This window comes from Carica papaya, chromosome 5 (genome assembly GCF_054855325.1).
Source record: "Carica papaya isolate Zhongbai chromosome 5, ASM5485532v1, whole genome shotgun sequence".
NCBI classification, from domain to species: domain Eukaryota; kingdom Viridiplantae; phylum Streptophyta; class Magnoliopsida; order Brassicales; family Caricaceae; genus Carica; species Carica papaya.
Window position 1 is genome coordinate 41,813,755 of NC_142313.1, and position 21,132 is coordinate 41,834,886.

At 34.4% G+C, this 21,132-nt stretch overlaps 2 protein-coding genes, 1 long non-coding RNA gene and 1 pseudogene across 4 annotated transcripts; 2 read left to right on the forward strand and 2 right to left on the reverse strand.

Annotated features, from left to right (window-relative positions):
* The first annotated feature begins 3,073 nt into the window (after positions 1–3,073).
* LOC148266116 (secreted RxLR effector protein 161 pseudogene) lies at positions 3,074–3,739 on the forward strand (annotated as a pseudogene).
* A 4,556-nt stretch (positions 3,740–8,295) lies between these two features.
* LOC110821078 (SPX domain-containing protein 1-like) lies at positions 8,296–13,171 on the reverse strand. Of its 2 annotated transcripts, XM_022050796.2 has the most exons (5): positions 12,831–13,171; positions 11,940–12,720; positions 11,319–11,604; positions 8,746–8,869; positions 8,296–8,613 (listed from the first exon to the last, which is right to left on the reverse strand). In XM_022050796.2, the coding sequence occupies exons 3-5, from the start codon at positions 11,592–11,594 to the stop codon at positions 8,444–8,446; spliced, it is 570 nt and encodes a 189-aa protein (XP_021906488.1). In that variant the 5' UTR covers positions 11,595–11,604; positions 11,940–12,720; positions 12,831–13,171; the 3' UTR covers positions 8,296–8,443. The 2 variants fall into 2 exon arrangements, with proteins under 2 accessions (XP_021906488.1, XP_021906489.1); XM_022050797.2 differs by lacking the exons at positions 11,940–12,720; positions 12,831–13,171 and adding an exon at positions 11,817–11,922.
* LOC148266117 (uncharacterized) lies at positions 12,955–13,314 on the forward strand. Its single transcript, XR_015819477.1, has 2 exons — positions 12,955–13,095; positions 13,166–13,314. It is a non-coding gene; the product is annotated as an uncharacterized LOC148266117 (long non-coding RNA).
* Positions 13,315–15,235: 1,921 nt separating this feature from the next.
* On the reverse strand, positions 15,236–16,483 carry LOC110821116 (ethylene-responsive transcription factor WIN1-like). Its single transcript, XM_022050845.2, has 2 exons — positions 16,139–16,483; positions 15,236–16,015 (listed from the first exon to the last, which is right to left on the reverse strand). Exons 1-2 carry the CDS (start codon positions 16,216–16,218, stop codon positions 15,505–15,507), a joined length of 591 nt encoding a protein of 196 aa, XP_021906537.1. The 5' UTR covers positions 16,219–16,483; the 3' UTR covers positions 15,236–15,504.
* Positions 16,484–21,132: the final 4,649 nt, after the last annotated feature.

Below are 21,132 nucleotides of genomic sequence, written 5' to 3' on the forward strand. Positions count from 1 at the left end.
AAGTTAGGACTTTAGTTGAAACTTCAAAGGATATAAAACCTATTGGTTGTAAATGGATTTTTAAGAAAAAGATTAAAGCAGACGGAAAGGTGGAGACCTATAAAACCCGTTTTATTCCTAATGGGTATCGTCAAAAGGAGAGAATCAATTATGACGAAACATTTTCTCATGTAGTAATGCTTAAATCAATTCGGATTCTACTTGTTGTAGCTGCATACTATGATTATGAGATATAGCAAATGGATGTGAAAACAACTTTCCTAAATGGTGAGTTAGAAGAGGATGTGTATATGACACAACCTGAAGATTTCATATCCCTATCTAATCATGATAAAGTCTGTAAGCTAAAAAGATCCATTTATGGATTAAAGCAAGCATCTCGAAGTTGGAATATTCATTTTAACAAAATAATTAAAAAGTTCAATTTTGTAAGATGCGAAAAGGAACCTTGTGTGTACAAAAAGGCTAGTGGGAGTACAATTATTTTTTTAGTATTGTATATAGATGATATATTATTCATCGGAAATGACATACCAGCATTACAAAATATAAAGATTTGGCTATCTGAACAGTTCTCCATGAAAGACTTAGGAGAAGCAGCTTATATATTAGGAATAAAGATCTATAGAGATAGATATAAGAAGTTGTTTGGACTTTTCCAGTCTATGTACATTGACACCATTTTGAAGAGGTTTAATATGAAAAATTTTTAAAGAGGCTATCTACCAATAGGCACTGGAATCACTCTAAGTAGAGAGAATTGTCTTAAGACCTCTGAAGAGAGAGAAAGAATGTAACGCCCGGAAAATTGGAAAATTTTGTTATTTTATTATTAATTATTTTTATTAAGTTAAAAAAAAAAAAGTGCCACGTCAGCAGCCACGTCAGAAGACCCAGTCAGCAGTCCTGGCCAACCAGGACTGCCACGTGGCAAGACCACGTCGACCGGGGACGGGCCACGTTGGCGATCCGCGTACGCGCGATCGAACTGCCCAGATCTAGCGTGCGCACGGACGGCCCAGATGCAATCGCACGGACGGCCCAAATTCAATCAAAAACGGACGGTCCAGATTAAATCAAAATGGACGGCTGAGATCAAAAGGCAAAAGGGTATAAATAGAACCCCCACACCTGACCACAAAAACCCTAGCCGCTTGCCCTCGCCAGAGAAGACGAACCAGACGCCGGAGAAGCCGGCCGCCGCCGCCACCCGCCGCCGCACTGGGGAGATTTCCGACCGCCGATCGAGGTAAATTTCATACCTCCGACTCGTTTTTCCACGCTGATTTCCCCTGTGGCCAAATCAGAGCCAAAATACCGGCCAAACGGCCGAAAAACACGACCGAAACCCAGCGGCGCCGCCGCCTCCCTCCTCAGTTTTTGCCTCCGATGAGGCCCTTCCCGGCCTCCGTTTGATGCAATTTTTATATCACTGTGATCACCATTCTTTTCTCTACAGGTTGATCGGAGTCGAATCACCAAAACACGAACCTCACCGGAGAGCCGCCGCACCCGAGAGCACCGCCGCCGGTAAGCTTCGGTTTTTCGTAATTTTTTGGCCCCCCGAGGGCCCTAGGGTTGTTTTATCGCAGGGACCGATGCAATTGTGGCCGAATTCGACCGAAAACGGTCAACCCGAGGCGAATCGCTGCCGCAAGCGGCGACGCCGTCGCCGGAGCACGGCGGAGCCGCCGTGCCGGAATTGCGATATTGGCCAAAAAGGGGCTCTGGGCCTAATTTGGGATTTTTTGGAACACGTGCAGGTACCGGTAGTGCATTTCAGTTTCCCGGGAAAAATTCAGGAAAAATTAGGGACAGGCTGTAGGCGCACTGTGAAGCCGTGTTCGGACCCCGAAACGAGTAAGGACCCCTCACCCTATTTCCTATCACGGTATTAAAGTTCAATAATGATAAAACGGTAATTTTTGAATCAACGAATGTGTGAAATTGCTTAAGGTCGCTATTAGAGCCCGAGTCTAGTGTGTTTGTCGGTTAACTGTTATTTGACATATTTTACAGTTTTAAATGCAGTATGAGGTCTGATGTTTTCATTTCATTATTTTGCGTGCATATTTTACTGTTTTATTGATTATGGGTTGAATGACTGAGAAACCGATGCTGTATGTTGTCTTGTTTGGCATAAATTACTGTTTGCTTGTTTGTATGTAAATTGATGATGCTGACTGAGGAAAAGAAGAATGAAAGATTATGTAAATTGATAATTGTATAATGAGGTCAGCCTGACTAGATATCCTGGGAGATGGTGGACGGACCGGGTCCGTAGGGAACCCTACCGGGATTGTGGTCTCTCATACCGGACGGGGTATGGAGACCTTATGTGTTTTGGCGCCCATACTGGATGGGGTATGGAGACGGCCCGTTTCACCCTCATACCAGACGGGGTAATGAGGTTTATAGTTTTGGCGCCCATACCGGACGGGGTATGGGGACGGCCCTGGAATCTGATTTCAAGTGTAAAGGGTTAACGGGTAGCGGGACCTCTATGGATCCCCATGGATACTAGTAGGCTGATAAATGAAAAAAAATATGTTGTGTAATGATTGAATTACAAAAGGCGTGATAAGTATTATGTTATACAGTTTATATGATTTCATGATGATGATAATGTTATTGCTTTCGTATATTGTTTTATGAATTTCGCCGAGGTAAATGAATGGTAAAGGTTTTATTATTAATAAAAGGATTTGTTGTAAATCATGCTCCATTGGTCTTTTTGTGTTTTCTACCCACTTTTACCTCCGTGACGGTGAGATATCGTGATGTCTTTACTGGGCTAGTGTAGCTCATCCCTTATTTAATCATTTCAGATCAGGAAAACATTGTTCCCGAGCCCGTCGCGCAGGAAGACGACGAAGGGGACGCCTAAAGACTCCATAGTCATATTCAAAGCTTTTACTTTCGAGTCTCTCTTTTAGTTAGTTTGATCTTTTATATTTTGAACACGTTTTTTGTTTTAGTGTAAGGGATGTTAATCGAAATTTTGACTTCGCTTCCGCATTTGACATTTTTAATACACATATTTCATTTTAAATTTCCGGGGCCGTTACAAAGAATGGGTAAAGTCACGTATGTTAATGCAATAGGAGCTATCATGTATACTATGACATGTACACGTCCTGATGTGGCTTATGCACTAGAAATGACTAGCCAATCTCAGGCAAATCCTGATGAGGAACATTGAAAAATGGTAAAGATCATTCTTAAGTACCTAAGAAGAACTAAAGAACAATTTTTCATCTACGGAGAATCTGAGTTAAAACTGGAAGGTTATACCAATGCAAATTTTGCTTCAGATAAAAATGATAGCAAATTGATATCTTGTTATATGTTCACCTTAAATGGTGGTGCAATGCATTAAAAAAATTCCAAACAAGCTACGGTAGCTAACTTAGTAACCGAAGTAGAATATATAGCGGCAAGTGAAGCTGCTAAAGAAGCTATTTGGATGAAGAAGTTCTTAACTAAACTTGGTGTGGTTCCTTCAATAGAAGGTTTAGTTCCATTATTGTGTGACAATACTAGAGCGATCGCTCAAGCAAAAGAGTCGAGATCGCATCAAAAGTCCAAACACATTCTGCGTAAGTACCACTTGATTAGAGAAATCATTAAACGTGGGGAGGTTAAAATTCAAAAGGTTGATGGAAAAGATAATGCAGCTGACCCGTTCACTAAGGCTCTTGGTGCAAAGGAGTTTGATAAGCATAAGTGGAAGTTATAAATGATGTACATGATAAATTGGATCTAGTGCAAGTGGGAGATTGTTAGTGATATAAGTGTTATGTCCACGATCCAATTATTTGTATAATATATTGAATACATAATTATTTGACAATTTATTTTAATATATGGCAATAGTATTTTATTATCATATTTATTATCTTATCCTTTAATTTATGTGATAAAGTTCTTAATTAAATTTATAAGTTTTACATCAAGATGGGGATCTTGATAATGAGAGTAAAATCTTTTATGATTTAATTTAAAATGTTCTTAGTCGTTGGATCATCAAAATGAGACATTAATGATCCAACAAGATTAATATATATGTGATAGTCTCTATAAGATAAAGATTAATTGATCTCATTAACTAAATCACATATATAGACGATGCATATAGAGATATGATCATTAAACCGACCCAATTGAGAATTTCTAATGGTTAATATTATCTTAAACTGTCAATGGAGTATTCTCTTATTTTGATGAGATGTAAAAATTTATTTAGACTTGAGATTATCATAGTAATTGATAAGTCATTTATTATATTTTGATTCTTGACACTTATAGTCATAAAACTATAATTGAAAAGATATTAAGTGTGATTAAATAGTTATAGAATTAATGATTGATCAAGATGGAATTTGTCAACCTAGATAATAAGTTTAAACTCTATGTTGTTATTTATTATAATGATTAAATTAAGACCTTTGTCAGGGCAATTGAATGAAAAAAGAAAAGAGTTTCTTATATCATTCATTAGTCAATTATAATTAATATAAAACATAGTTGGTTACCTATTGAGATTTGACGGTTAAACCATATTCTAAAGTTAACTTAGAGCAATAATGATAGAACGAAGTATTATATATTTCTTTAACAAGTTTTTGAGAGTAATTGTGCATTTCATACTATCCGATCGTTGATGAGTGTTGCTATATGCAAACCTTAATTAGTAAATTAATTTGACTAATTTGCTACCGGTTTAGTATTGAACCTATGGGGGATACACTAACGAGTGTTTTAACTTTTACTGAATAGATTAATTATTTTAATTATTTGAGAATTAAATTAGAGAATTTAATTTAATCAACTAAATAAAATTTTTGGTCTGAATGGAATATTATTATATTCTTTGCTAGCATTGAGAATATATGTAATACTCGAGCCCAAAATTTAACCCGGAATTAATTTTAAATTTTTAAATATATATAAAAATATAATTTTGAAATTAATAAATTTTTATTTAATGTGAAAATTAAGAAAAAAATAGTATGATGAAATTGAAAACAACTTTGGGAAAAAGTGGTGAAAATTTATGTTTAAATGGTATTTTTTGAAAGAAAAATCAGAAATTAAGGGTCAAAATATAATTAAAAAAAATTGTGCTACATAGGACCGCTCAGGCAGCAGTCCCGATGAATCGGAGCGCACCGCATGGCAAGGCACATTGACTCGGTGCCATGCAGGAGGCCACGCTGGCAATCTGCATGCTCGGGATCGAACAGTCCGAATGCGTTCCTGCGCACGTGGACGATTCAGATTTGTTCCCTCCTCAAGTGCGATCGGACAGTCACGATTAAGTGCGATGAACGATTCAGATTCGTTCTCTCTTTAAACGCAATCGTACAGTCAAGATCAAATTGCGATGAATGGTCCATATTCATTTTCTCTTTAAATGCGATCGAACGGTCGAGATCAAACAAGATAAACGATCCAAATTTAAGGGAGACGGGTATAAATATCTCGCATCACACCGAACTCAAACTCTAACCAGCCTCCCGCCGGAGAAGAAGAATCAGTCGCCAGAGAAGGAAGTCGACTGCCCCACCTCACCGGAGCCACCTCCAACCGTCAAAAAAGGTAAAAATTCTCCTATCCGCTCAAAATTTGATTCTAAACACCCCCATAGCCAAATTGAAGCAAAAAGAACGGCGGATGAGCTGAAAACTACGAGCAAAATCCGGTAGCGCTGCTGTGGACAAACCCAAAACTGCCTCCGATAAGCTCTTTCCCGTTTTTTATTTCATGCGATTTTTCTATCATTATATTCAACATTCTATTTTCTGCAAGTTGATCGAAGAAAAACACTCAGCCGCGAGCCGCCGCACCGAAAAATTTTGCCGCCGATAAATTTTTGTTTTTTGATTTTTTTCGACCAACCGAGATCTCCTAACGTGTTTTCTCGCATTGATGAGTATAAAACTGGTCGAAACCGACCAAAATTGGCCAAAAACGACCAATCCAAAGCAAACCACCGTCGCCGAAGCACGGCAGTACCGCCGTACCGGAATTTTGAAATTGGTCAGAAAAAGTTTTTAACACCAATTTTGGATTTTTTAGGGTATTTTTAGGTACGTGAAGAGTATTTTAATCTCTGCATGAAAATTCAGAAAATTTAGGGACCGCCAATAGACGCAATAGAAAGTTTGGTATTTCGGACATTTATTCGGGTAAGAATCTCTTATCTTATTCTCTGTTATGGAATTGAAACTCAATAATCGGTAATATGGTATTTTGTATAATTTAAAAAATTTGAGAATAATTACAGGTTACTAATAGAGTCGAAAACTGGTTAATCATTTATTTATTGTCCTGTTTAATTGATTGTTGAATTTACAACTTTAAATATATGATGATATACTATGATGGTTAAATGATTCAATTGTGCTTCATTGATATATATATATATATATATATATACATTACTTGTCTTACATGATTTACGATTGATTTGTGAAATTGGTAATTAATATGCAAACGAAAAATTGTTTGATCATATGAATTAATGAATTGTAGCCTTACTGGATATCCTAGGGGATGGTGGATGGACCGGGTACATAGGAAACTCTACTATGAATATTGTCTCATACCGGACGTGGTATCGAGGATTGATGTTTTTTGCGCTCATACCAGACGGGGTATGGGGACGACCCGATTCACCCTCATACCGAACGGGGTATTAAAGGATAGTATTTTTAGTGCTCATACCGAACGGGATATAGGGATGACCGGTTAATTGATAATGTTGAATATTGGTTCATGTATAGTGGGATATCCTTATGGGGCCCCAATGATACTAGTAGACAAATAAAAATGAAAAGTAGTTACTATTTTTCACTTGAAAATGAGATTGGAATGTTATTTAAATTATTATATCTCTATAGGTCGATTTTAGAAATCTCGCAATATTAAATATATGTAATAAATGGTTTTTCCTTATAATTAATAAATTTACTTAAATCAAGAGTTTCATTGGTTATTTTTATAATTTTTACTATTTTCAATTTTTGTATCAGTGAGTAGTGTGATATTCTTATTATGCTAGTGTAGCTCAACTTTCATTAACTATTTCAAATTAAGAGGATCAAGATTAAGATCCCAATCAACAAGAGGGTTATAAATAAGTTCATCACTCTGACTCCCTTCAGAAGCTAGTAAAGGTCGTCCTAATATACTCAGTTATTGATTTTTTTGTTTATTTTCTTGTCTTTCGTAATTTCTTTTAGAAAAGACATTCTGGTAATCCTCTTGTACATTTTAAATTATTGTGTAAGGAATGCAAACCCTAAATTCTATTATTTCGCTTCCGTATTTAATTCATGTCTTTATTTTCTTTTAAGTTCTGGATCTTTACAATATAATTAATATTTGAGATAAATTAAATTTTTTTATTTTTAAAATAGAAAATTAATATTTATATTTTAGTTATTGTATTATTAGTGTAATAATATAATATTTGTGATTATTATAATAATTAAAATTATTGTAAAATTTAATTTAAAATTAAATTAGTTTATAAAATTATTTTATTAAATAATAATAATTAAAAAGGATAAATATATATATATATATACGAGATATATATGTAAATATTTTGGTGTTAAAAAAAAATGGATAAACCCAAATAAATTTAGATGTCTACAGAGAGTCCAAAAGGAGCTCCTCTACTCATGTTACCTATATATATGTAATATGATATATTTATTGAAAAAGTGTGTAGAAGATAATTAGAAAAGGTAGCCGCACACCAAAAGGAAAAATTGGAGAATTTTTCTGTTAAACTTTTGTGAAAAAATTTTAAACATCAATTTATTCGTGCGTTGAGTTAATCAAAAAGTTGAACAGCAAAAGTTAATTTCAACGTAGATAGCATAGAGTGTTCGTGTTTTCAAACAATTTTAATTTGAGAATTCACTGACATGTATGTTTTAAATTTAATATTTAACCTGTAATATAATTTTCAAGTACAAATAGATCAAATTGAATTATTTTCATCTTCCACTCCGTGTTATGCACATATTACAATCCAACAATCTACCAAAATTTTCCACCATTTTTTTTATAAATTTTCATCAATGACTAGCATCCATTTGTTGATGACTCATGAAAATGATAACTCCATGGAAGTTCTCTTAATAAATTATCTATTAACAATAATCATCAAGAAACACCCACTAGTAAGGAGGATTCATCTTGTAGCAAATTTATCAAATACTCTAGGCCATTTCTCAAATCATGTGATTAGAGAATGTGTAAACTTTCTACAAGTTGCAGTAGATAATACAAGCTTTTAAACTATATTAATTTGATAAACATCTTATGTTTAATAACACAACACAAACAAAACCATATATTTAAATTAGTTCATATCTTTATCTTGTAAAGGCACTTCAATCATTTAATATTTCCAAGCAGATGTTAATTAAGGTTCGTCTCTGACAGAGAGGAAACTAAGCATTGCCTCACACTCCTTCATGAGTTTGTAGAGTAATTCCGTTGAGAAGAATGGTTGTTGAAAAACCCTTGGTGCGTAACCCCAGCCAATCGACTCACCTGCACGTTTCTTGTGCTTCTTCACAATCTTCACCAGTCCTGTTTCATGTAATCACCCATGTTAAACCTTGCAAAGTTTATAACTTTTCAAAGTTTCTTTTCAAAAAATTTGAGTCAACTATTGTTTCATTCATTATATTACTTGGAATTATTTAATATGAAAAATTTTACCTGTGTAGTTTACGACACTGTAATGCAATAACAAAACCATCTCTGCATGGAAATCTAAAATATCCTTCTGCACTATTAACTTCTCTTCATTACTGACCAGGTTGGTTACCTTAATCTGTATCTCCTGAAAAAATCAACATAATTGATATTCTTTGGGAACATATATTCAAGTTTGACATTTAAGTTTATGAATAAAGTATTATTTTGCAATGTCTTTGTTGACTAATTGTATGTACGAAAAGAAACTAGTAGTATGAAGAAAAGTGAAAGAAATTGAGTGTAAAAAAGTTATATTGTAGGTGAAACATATGGTATGTAAGACAAGTCATGTACTTTGGTTGCTATAAGTAGCTCCAAAGTTCATTGGATGCATATGAATAAGTAAACTTCAAGTATTTACTTATAAATAAGTCCTCAGGATGGGTGATTCGAAAGTTTTAAATAAGTACATAAATAAGGTATGGAAAGTTGTAGATCAGATCACAGTGTTAAGTAAAGAATTAACAGATAAAAGGTTTGCAGAAAAGGTTATTCCTTTTTGGCCTTCCGAAAGAGGTCTGAAGCAAAAAATATATTTCCGCCTTAATTCTAACAGAACTTGTGAATGCACTTTAGGCCAGTGAACAAAGAAGATACTTAAGGATGGATCAATGAAACTCATAAAAAATTCTGTGTGGTAAGGGATAGAAATGAAACTTCAAAAAGGCCAAGGTTGAAGAAAATTCTTTGACAAATAGGAAAAGCAAGAAGCTAGAAGAACCAAGGTAAATGACAAAAGAGAAATTTTTCTTCCATGTCCATACTACAAAAAGTATAATCATGCAAAGGAGTATTGTTGGTTTAGGCAAAAGGTTTAAGGCAGATTATGAAAGGAGTTTAGATACATTGAAAAATATGTCATTCTGAAGAAACACAAGAAAAAACCAAAGGTCAAGTTGTTGAGAACTGGGAGCAGAAAGAGGAGAATCTGTTTGTGGCACTTATTAGTCAACTAGTTCTCTAAGTGAAGCTAGGCTTATTGACAGTGTCTGTAGTTATCATATGACTCAGATGCAACCACATTCAAGACCCTTCACTCCTCATATTGCTCAAGAGTGAGGATAGACGGTGGAAAATAACTATATGTGAAAAGTAAGACAATATAGTTTTGTGCACTCTAAAACATACCGAAATCATTTCCAATTTCTTGTATATTCTCAAATTTGGCAAAAATCAGATAAGTGTGGATCAAATGCTAGACAAAATCATTCCTTGTAGTTTAACGATATGTATTGTACTATGAATGACCATAGTAGCAGTGGAGTTACTCAAGGTTACAACAAACAACAGAAATTTTTCTTTGCATGAGTCAAGTTCAGGTATGGTTGTCATTTGGAGGAAATAGTAGACTTGCATAAGAGGTTTGGGCATTTCCATTCACAATCCCTTAAAAGTTGAAGTGCCAAGGGTTTGGTGCAAAATTATACCTACTTACAGGAGAAAATTGTGGAGTATTTGGAACCTGTGAAGTTGAGGGAAAAAAAAGGGCAAGTTTCCTTTTCCAAAACATAAAAGCACGGAGAGCTACAAGCTGCAGTTCACTGACGCAGAATTATATAACTCCCGAGTATTTGTTCCTTAAGTGAAAGAAAATATTATATTACCTTACAAGAATGTGTTGGGTGTATTTCTTGAACCAAAAACAAGAGGTCTTTGAAGTCTCTAAAGCCTTCAACGTCTCAGTTGAAGACCATAATGTATACGAGAAGGCATAAGTCAGTATTCTACTGGGTTATAGCAATAATGTAAAGGAGGTTAGAATTTTCAACATCCAAACTAAAAAGTTGATTGTATATAGGAATGTAAAGATTGATGAAGTTGTCCACCTGAATAGGGAAAATGTAGATATCAAGAATTTGATGTAACAATTTCATCTTGAGTGATGTTATTCAAGAAGAAGATACATCAGTTGAGGACGAGATATTAAATTCAGAAATTAGTGATGATGACTGTCCAACGAGAGACACTAGGTACTTAGAAGACATGAAAAAAGGTTCAACCTTGTTCAGCCGAAGTCTACCAAACTTGAAAATACCTCAAAGTTATCTGAATCGAAGATTGTCAAATACCATATTTGAAACACTTAGAGCATGCTTGGTGTTTCTAACAAGAATACCAAGGATCAGGGATGTTAAAGTTTGACATTTTTGCTTTATGCTTAAGCTTTTCAAACAAAGTATTATTTTGTAATATGTAGGTATACTAATTCCTTGTAGGAAACAAATTAGGCCATGTGAGGAAAAGTAAAATAAATTGAGGGTAAAAGAAGTTAGATTCTAAGTGAAAAATGAGTTATGTCCATCTGGTTGCTATATATAAATGGCATCAAAATTTATTGAATGCATATGAATATAATAGAGGGCTTTCTCTTTTGTTCTTTGCTAAAAGCCCAACACTTAAGGCAAAAAAATATACGAATCCCTGTTCTTTTTTTTTTTCTTTTAATTCTTTGATTAACAAAATGTTAATCAAAGCGATTTCATGAGATTTTAGAGCTGTTGAGAAAATCAAGGATTATGAAAGGAAATAAATACCTTCAATCTGATAATATAATCTTCCTCTTTATCAGCATAAAACTTGTTAACCTTTTCAAGTTCACTATCTAACAATTGACTGAACCCAATACCCAGATCATCGGTTCCTCCATTTGAACGATCTCCATTGCCAATTCCTGAGGTATTGTTTCCACTCTGAAGCTGATAATGAATCAACTTCACTTGTTTCTTCAATGCCTTGTAACTCATGAACTCTCGTTCCCATTCTGGCAAACTGTTTGCTACCTCTGCCCGGTGTCTCTTCCCGTTCTTCATTTCTTTTTTCCTATATAACATAATTGTCAAGCTATACTAAACATGTTTATGACACAATATAAACAGTATATATAACAGCAATTGAAGCAGCATATTCCAGAATATAATTCTAAATATTCTCTTTGTTATTCAGATGGTTCAATGGTTGCTCTAAGACAAAACCATTTACCAAATTTCACTCAATCTTCAGAAAATACAAATAGTAATAAACAAAATTGGGACCTTGAATTAGGGCTTCTGCAGCATATTCCATGGTATTAGAAATATATATTCTTACATCAGAGTTATTTTACTCATTAAAGTCAACTTTCTGTCTTCCTCAAATAAATCGGAGAAAAATATTACCTTGTCTGTATTGATGACAAGACCCGCTCGGATCCGTAAGACTCATCCGGACTCGCATTATCCGTTCGATCCGAAACTGACCCAGTGCGCTTTTCAAAAAAAATCGGATCTGGGGCGGGCGGTATTCGGATTGGGGTTCCAAACCCGTCCGAACGTGACTTCCCACAAAGTAAACCCTAGCCGGCAGCCCCCTTCATTTCTCCACTTCGCTTCTTGTTCTTCTTTCTTTATTCTTCAATTTAGGGTTCAATAGTTCACAGCTTCCGATGCTTATCTTGCAAACAAAAAAAAAGAAAGAAAGAAACAGAGCGACAAGACCAACAAAAAAGGAAAAGAAAAAAAAAAAAGAAAAAGGGAGACGACGTTCTGGTTCATGTGTGGGAATGAGAAGCACAGGAGAGGAGAAAGGAGAAGACAGAGGTGATTAGGAGACGTCCATGAAGGAGGAGATAGCATGCAGCTATAGAAGGCCACTCACTTTTACAAGAAGAGCAGGAAGGAAACCATTTCACCAGATTTGGCGCGGGTTGGGTGAGGGCGGGTAATCCGGCCCGATATAAATTCAAACAACAAACCCGCACCGGTTCAGAGCGGATCCGGGTTCAGAACTTGGTTCTATCAACCCGGAATCCGATCCATTGTCATCCCTCCTTGTCTGTGGTTCTAGCTTTGTCTCATATCATTACACCAGCTATGCACAGCCGTGAAATCCAAGAAAGATACTGAAATTTCGTCTCAGACGATATATCGCTTATTTGTTTCATTATCGTGTCTTCTTCCTCTGGTCAAGATAGGCATGCGAAACAATTCACATTAATTAACGGATGATTGGCATTACCAGACCTAGATTCTAAAACAGGATTAGAAGAGGTACTCAAACAGGATACCGACCTAGCTGCCGCAAGCCTCTTCCTCCGAATGCACTATGGAGCATAATCTTGTTGAGGAAATCATGTAGCTGATCAAACGTCGGGATCTGAGTCTGCGATGAGTTGAAAGCGACTTGTGTTTGCTATTTCTAGCGATGATTCTTCGTCGCCGGTGATGAGGAAATGCCCGTCGTTTTCTCTGTTTCAGAGAGAAAATGTACGGGAGAAAAGAGAGATCAGCTAGGTTTAACAATTTGAGGGACGGGATTGAAGGAGTGAAAATGAAGGTAAGTAGAAGCTCTTTTGCCCAATTTTTTAATACAAAATAGTTAAATTGTTGATCTTCTTCTTCACTAGATGGAAGCTTAGAGAGAAAGAGCAAGTGGAGAATCTGGAGTCGCCGGAAACCACCCAACTTCCTCTCCGCCTCACCGCCTTCTCATCCCCCAGCGTCGTCCGAGTCCCAAAGTCAATAAAAGAAAATAAAAAATAATTATTTATTTAGACCCTTTTCATTTCAAATTAACTTTCAGTAATTAAACAAATAAAATTCAAATTAATCATCTACTTTCAACATATTTAAACACAAATTTTGTAACCACAAAAAAAAAAAAAAAAAAAAAATTGTTTAATACTAAAATTTAGCTTTAACCAAATTTCCAAAACTAAATTAATTATTTAGTTATTTTTCCAACAAAATATTCAACCACCTAGATACATAAATATACAATTCAATACATATAAACCAACTATAACATATAAAAATATACAATTTTACTCAAATTCGTAATCTTTTATAAAAAAAAAAATGAAAGTACTAATTATTCAATAAATATAAAAAAATTAATTAATTATCTAGAATGAATTATAACTGATATTTATTCAAAAGATATTGAAATAGAAATAAAAAAAAAAGAGAATTATATAATAATTTAAAATTTTCAAATAACATATAGAAACATATAATTGCGTAATCTTTTATAAAAATAAAAAAAATAAAATACCAACTATTCAGTAAAAAAAAAAAATTAATTAATCATCTAAAACGAATTGTAACTAATATTTATTCGAAATATATTACAGTAAATTTTAAAATATATATTTATATTGATATTGAAATTAAAATAGAGAAAGTGGGAATTGTATAATAATTTGGAAAATCCAAATTGGTGCCGGCATATGAATCAATGGGAGTTAGTATGGTATTGAAAGGTTAACTAAATACAAAAGAAGAGCAACCTAAAAAGGAAATACGAAAGGTTAACTTACCAAACTCATATTAAAATGCATTTCCCTATTTTCTTCCAACTAACTCTTTTAACTTAATTACTAAAATAATTGATTCTTACCACTTTAATTATTATATATTACATTAAAAAATTATATCTATTTGAATATATGTATATATATACACACGAACAAAATATTTTTCAAAAAAAAAAAAAAAAAACAAGAGAATTAAATTTATTATTGTGATAAATCTTTTTAAAAAAAAAACATTTAAATTGATGAACAAGAACTCAACTTTTGTATTAACTTCATCCCAAAATTCATTACTAGTTTAGAACATTATGAAATAGTTTAATTTATATATTTTCTTATGTAGAAATTCATCAAATTAAATTAAATGTATGATTAAATTAATTAATTCGTAGAGCAAAAAGTATACGGAAGAATGAGATTGATAATTCTTTTTCATAGTTTGATTATGGTAACCTATGAACTACCGAAATTAAGGCAGTGCATTGGGATTATCAATTAATAGCAGCAAATTTCTACTTCATTTTTTGTTAGTCATTAACAGAATGTTTCACACGCTAATCATAATCGACTCCCTTATTTGTCAGCTGTCACAATATCTATATCTATATATACACACGCATACCCACTTAGATATACATATATATACACACACACAAACTCACGTAGATATACATATATATACACATACACACACACACGTAGATACATATAGCTAATAATTTGAGGTTAGAATCAATTTAATTTAATTAAGGAAATATTTATTGGGTGCGTAATTAATTTTCCTTTCAATTAATGTTTGCAAAACTCATGTTCAAGATTAGGGTAATGAGCACGTGCAAATAGGAAAAAAGAACGTGACCAAATACCAAAAGACTCCAATAAACACGTGGAATAATTATTCACTTGGGCGTTACTCATTTTGCTCTTTCTTTTTTTTTTTTTTTTAAAAAAAAAAAGAAATTGAAATACAATTATCAATAAGTTATATATAGCACATAAATATTAGTTAAATTATAAGTATTTTTTTTATAAAAAATTATTTATAATTATTATTTATATATTATTTAATAAACAAAATGTATAAATTTATACTTAATCACCAACATTTAAAATGTATTAATCACCATTGCTAGTCTTGAGGTAAGATATAGGAAGAGAGGTGGATTCAAAATAAACCTATTTATTTATACTTACTTTCCCCGGAAAACATATACACTTTGATTTCTTATATGTAAAGATAACATCAATCTTTATGGTAATTAAAATAGATTACACATTTTAATACACGATTGGTTTATATATATATATATATGTAAATTGACGATTAGGGAAGCTTCCCCCTGATTATGAACTCATTGCAACAAATTAAACGCACAAATCTTGAAGAATTCAAACATGATCAACTCCTCCTCATCTGATCTGATCTGATCTGATCAGTTCCCATTAAGCAATTCTTCGATCATCTGCAACGCAATTCTCTCTTCTTCCCCTAATCCACTACCGCCACCATTAGTCCCTTCTTCCCCACCAGCCGACTGTGAAACTTCCACCGTATTACTATTATTATTATTATTATTATTATTACCCTCCATTGATGATCTGTTTACATTAAGCTCAACTGTCATCACCCAGTTCGAGTCAGCGCGAGACCCGGCCTTCTTCTGCCAAACTCCTATATGGGAGCTCGTAGTGTCCAGCCTCAGACACGTCAGAGACGGCGATGAGGATTTCCGGCATTTGCTAAGTTTCTGGCTTACGGTTGCAGACAACGCCGACGGCGGAGGAGGTATGTTCCAATTTTCGCTCGCCGATGATGGGTTTCCGGCAGTCGAAACAGGGAAGTTTGTTTTTGCGCTGCGACCATTCATCAGAATAGCTGCCTCGTCGTATGCTCTCGCTGCTTCCTCGGCTGTCTCGAATGTCCCAAGCCATACTCTCCGTTTCCTAATTTACATTCGAAACAAATTAGGAAACCAATTCAAACAAATCAGGAAACCAGATTGGTTGATATATAATTATACAGTGAGTGAGCGGGATATATATATATATATATGTACGTATATTTACAGTAGAGGGTGACGAATCTCAGACACCCAGGAGCCCCAGTGACGCTGTCTAACCCCTCTGAACTTCTTGGATTGTACCATGTTTGCCAGAAGCTTCTCTTCTTTATAATTTATGGGTTATATACGTATACACATACATATATATGTTTAAAGGAGATGGAGAGAGATAGAGAAACACAGAGAGAAAAGTTGACTTAAAATGCTGAAGCTGATACCAGCAGCATGAAATTAATATAGAAGGTGAAGAATACACTGTACATCACGGTAACATTTATAACACTTGTTGGTCTGAACTAGCAGTTCATCATCATCTTATAATGCTAATTTTTAATCAGTCCATCAAGGAATTAGTCTTAAGAAAAGTATTTCATGGATCAAAAATACACAAAACAGTATTATAATTACTGTATATATATTATTTAGATAATCAAATAAATCTATCTATACGTCAAAATAAAAAGATTAAGGAGAGGTCTAATTAAATTGGTGGTCCAGGAGAGTGGTCTTATAGATCCATGCAAATGGGTAATTTACCCCACCATGGGAGGACATGGGGTCAACTCAGTTTCCCATTTCATCTCTTATTGAAGCAATTTTTGTCAACCAGTTCTTATACAGTGCTTCATTATTATAGCCAGGGATTGTGCCTTGACAAAAATAGGGCATTGCTCTTTTTACAATAGCCAAGAAAGAAAAAGGATCATAAATCTTTTCTCTATGGAGAATTCCCTAACAGTCCAAAATCACCCCTACCTATTTACATCTCTTGTATATAACAAGCCCCAAGTAGGGTGATCCACATTCTATGGTTTGCTGTGGACCCTCAAGGATCAACCCTAAATTTGCAATTTGTTATCGTTCATTCTTAAATTCTGTAGAGAAGGAAGAAGAGAAATAAGATTAAAAATCCATGGTATACACTCTGTGGCAACAACTATAAGTATGGTGCACATGTGACCCTCAAGTGCATATATCTTGCTTCTTTTCCATATTAAGTACTTATTGCCAAACACCTCCTTGAGCCTTTGGCACAATGGCATAACATCCTTTATGCGTACTTGGGTTGGAGCTAATAATTACGTACGCCCGTATTGGCAACAAATAAAAATTACTTACTCGTGTAAATTTTACGCTAAATACACTTTGTTTATATAGTTATTAATACCAAAAATTGGTATTGATGTCTTAGTAAAAACTAAACTATATCATATATATATATATATATAATTGATGTGTGCTCAACTATTTATCATGATTATTTACTACTTAATAATAATGATCTAATTAGATACTTAACTAAATAGTATCTCGTGATAACGAGTCATTTGATAACACATAGTATTATATAGTTATCCAGACATTATAGTGAATTATATTTAATATTATGTGACAATTCAAATACTTTAGTAAAATAGTTGCTTAATTACCAAGTGCTTATAATTAAGTACGTAAACATGCTACGTAGACACCTAGCCATCTTACTAGGTAGCACATAAGTCTGTATGACTATTCAAGCACTATACTTAGGTAGGTACATGCTACTCATGTAATAAATTGCATCATCTTATGTAGTGAAAGTGTTCCAATTAACTATTAAACTAAACTTATAAATAATAACAATATTCTTAAGTTGTAAATTTTATAACAATGCAGATAACTAAATCTTCATACCACTTTTATAATATACAACGACTACAACATTCTAAAAGTTTCTATATTTTTTATTTTTTATTTTTTTTCTCTCAAAAACTCTTAACAAATTTAAATGTCAATGACTCTCCCTTAGAAAAATTTCAAGGTCATTTGTTTTTTTTTCTTTTTTAGACAGACATGATATACATATCATAAAGTAACAAATCTAATATCAATATTTTGGAGGCTTTTATAGAAATGTATTAAAATAAATTGTGGTTTGAATAAATAAAAAGATTATGAAATTATGAAAGAGAGGAATACCTGTCACATTAGTGCTAGAAGAAGAGATATCATAACAATAAAAAATACCAAATGATCCCTAAAGAAGAATATAATATACGACTATAGTGGTGTATTAAAATACTCTAATATGAAATCTTGATACTACTAATTAAAACAATAAAAAGACTATTAAGTCTCTAGTTGAGTTTGACTAAATAGATCGGAATGAAATGATGAATTAATTCATGATTCAATAGAAAGATGGAGATAGGAACAAACACTAAAGTAACTGAAAGAAAAATAATCTCTAGATAGGTTAGAAGGAACGAAACTTTAAGGAGTAGCTTTGAGTAACTACGGAAGATTTTGTGACATTATTTTAAAGATTTGAAAACAAGTTACCATCATAAGGATGCAACATTATCGCATCAAAGATGAAGAAAATATAGTGCATGTAATGGAAAAACCACACACTAACACACACTAATACTATTTTTAATTTTACTATTTTCTATATATATTCTGTAACACCCAAAAAAAATTTCTTTTATTATTTTATATTTTATTTTATTTTAGAATTTTGTTTATTTTAATAATTAATTTATAGGGTTTTAATTTAATTTAATTTAATTTAATAGAAATAAAAATAATAATAATAATAAAATGAGATAAAATTATTTTTGGAATTTAATTGAAATTGATTTTAGGAAAAATGGGTGAAATTTTGGATTATTGGGGTGTTTTTGAAAAGAAAATCGAAAACCAGGGGTCAAAACGTAATTTAAAAAAATAGTGCAACGTCAGCAGCCCGGTCAGCAGTCCCGGCCAACCAGGACAAGCCGCGTGGCAGGGACACTGACGCGGAAAGCCACGCGGGACGGATACACGTGGGCGATCCGCGTGCATGCGATCGGACAACCCAGATCCATTCCCGCACGCACGGACAGCCCAGATCAAAAGCGCGCATGGACGGCCCAGATCTCACGCGTGCGGACAGTCCAGATTTGATCACGCACGGACGGTCCAGTTTGTATCGCGATGGACGGTACAGATTCATTTCTAATTTAATCGCGATCGGACGGTTCAGATTAAATCATGATGAATGACTCAGATTAAAAGGGGAATGTTATAAATAATCGCATCTACACCCAACCCCAAACCCTAGCTGCTAGAACCCTCGCCGGAGAAGACGACCCAGCCACCGGAGGAACCGGCCGCAGTCACTCGCCGCCGCACCGGAGGATTTTTCGGCCGCCAAACGAGGTAAAATTTCTCCCATTGGCTCATTTTTTGATGCTGAACCTCCAGGTGGCCAAATCGAAGCTAAACCACCAGCCGATTGGCTGGAAAACACAGCCGAAGTCCAGCGGCGCCGCCGCGGGTTTCTTCGATTTTTGCCTCCGATGAGGCCCTTCCCGGTTTCCGTTCGATGTAATTTTTATACCATTGTGACCACCGTCCTTTTCTCTAGAGGTTGACCAGAGCAAAACACCAAATTGCAATTCGTGCCGGAGGAGCCGTCGTACCCAAGAGCTTCACCGCCGGTAAGTCTCGATTTTTTAGAATTTTTTGGCCCACCGAGGGCCCTATAGGTGTTTTATCACAGGAAACAATGTAAGTTTTGCCGAATTCGGCCAAAAACGGCCAACCCAAGGTGGATCGCCATCGTGGGCGGCGGCACCGTCGCTGGAGCACGGCAGAGCCACCGTGCCGGAATCCCAAAATTGGTCGAAATGGCCCTAGGTCTGATTTGGGGTTTTTTTGGGGACATGTACAAGTACTGGAAGTGTGTTTCAATTTCCAGAAAAAAATTCAAGGAATCTAAGGACGGGCTAGGCGCAGTGAGAACCCGATTTCAGACTCCGAAACAAGTAAGGATCTCTCACCCTATTTTCTATCACGGCATTAAAGCTTAATAAATGATAAAACGGTATTCTATGAATTAATGGATATGTATAATTAATTAAGATTGCTAATGGGGCCCGAACCTGATGTATTTGTCGGTCTGTTTTTGTTTAATTTATTTTACAGTTGTAAATATATTATGGTATGTGATCTATTTATTTTATAGTTTTGAATGCATAAATCACGGTTTCATTTATTATGGTTTGAATTATTGTGAACCCGATGTTGTGTTGCCTTGTTTGGTGTCCAGTCCTAGTTTACGTATTTATATTTGATTAGATAATTGAAATTAAGAAAAATGAAAAAAGATATGTGAATTAATAGATAGATAATGTTGACAGCCTGACTAGATATCCTGGGAAATGATGGACAGACCGGGTCCATAGGGAACCTTATCGGGAATGTGGTCTCTCATATCGAACGGGGTATGGAGACTTTATGTGTTTTGGTGCCCATACCGGACGAGGTATAGGGACAGCCCGTTTCACCTTCATACCGGATGATGTATTGAGGTTTATGGTTTTGGCGCTCATACCGGACGGGGTATAGGGGCAACCCTGGAATTAAGTTATTAATGTGAATGGTTCACGTATAACGGGGACCCCTATGAATCCCTATGGATACTAATAGGCTGATAAAAGAGAAAATTTGTTGCTTGATGATTGAAATATAAAAGTATGATATGTGTTATGTTACAGAGTGTGCATGATCTTATGATATTTATGATGTTATTATTTCTCATAAGTTGTTTTTATGAATCTCACTGAAGGAAGTGGACAGTAAAGGTTTTTATTATTGATAAATGAGTTTGTTATAAATTATGCTCCATTGGTCGTTTTTATTTTCTACCAACCTTTACTTCTGTGACAGTGAGATAGTGTGATGTTTTTACTGGGTTAGTGTAACTCATTCCTTACTTAACCATTTTACATCAGGAGGACTTGGTTCCCGAACTCGTTCTGCAAGAAGACGGCGAGTAGAAGCCAAAGAATTTATTAGTTTTCCTTATAGCATTCATTTATAGTATTTCCTTTAAATTAATTTATTCTTTCATACGTTTAATTCGTTTTGATTATTGTGTAATGGATGTTAATTATAATTTATTTTATTTCGCTTCCGCATTTAGAATAAATATATACATTTTCTTTTAATTTCTGGGGCCGTTACATATAC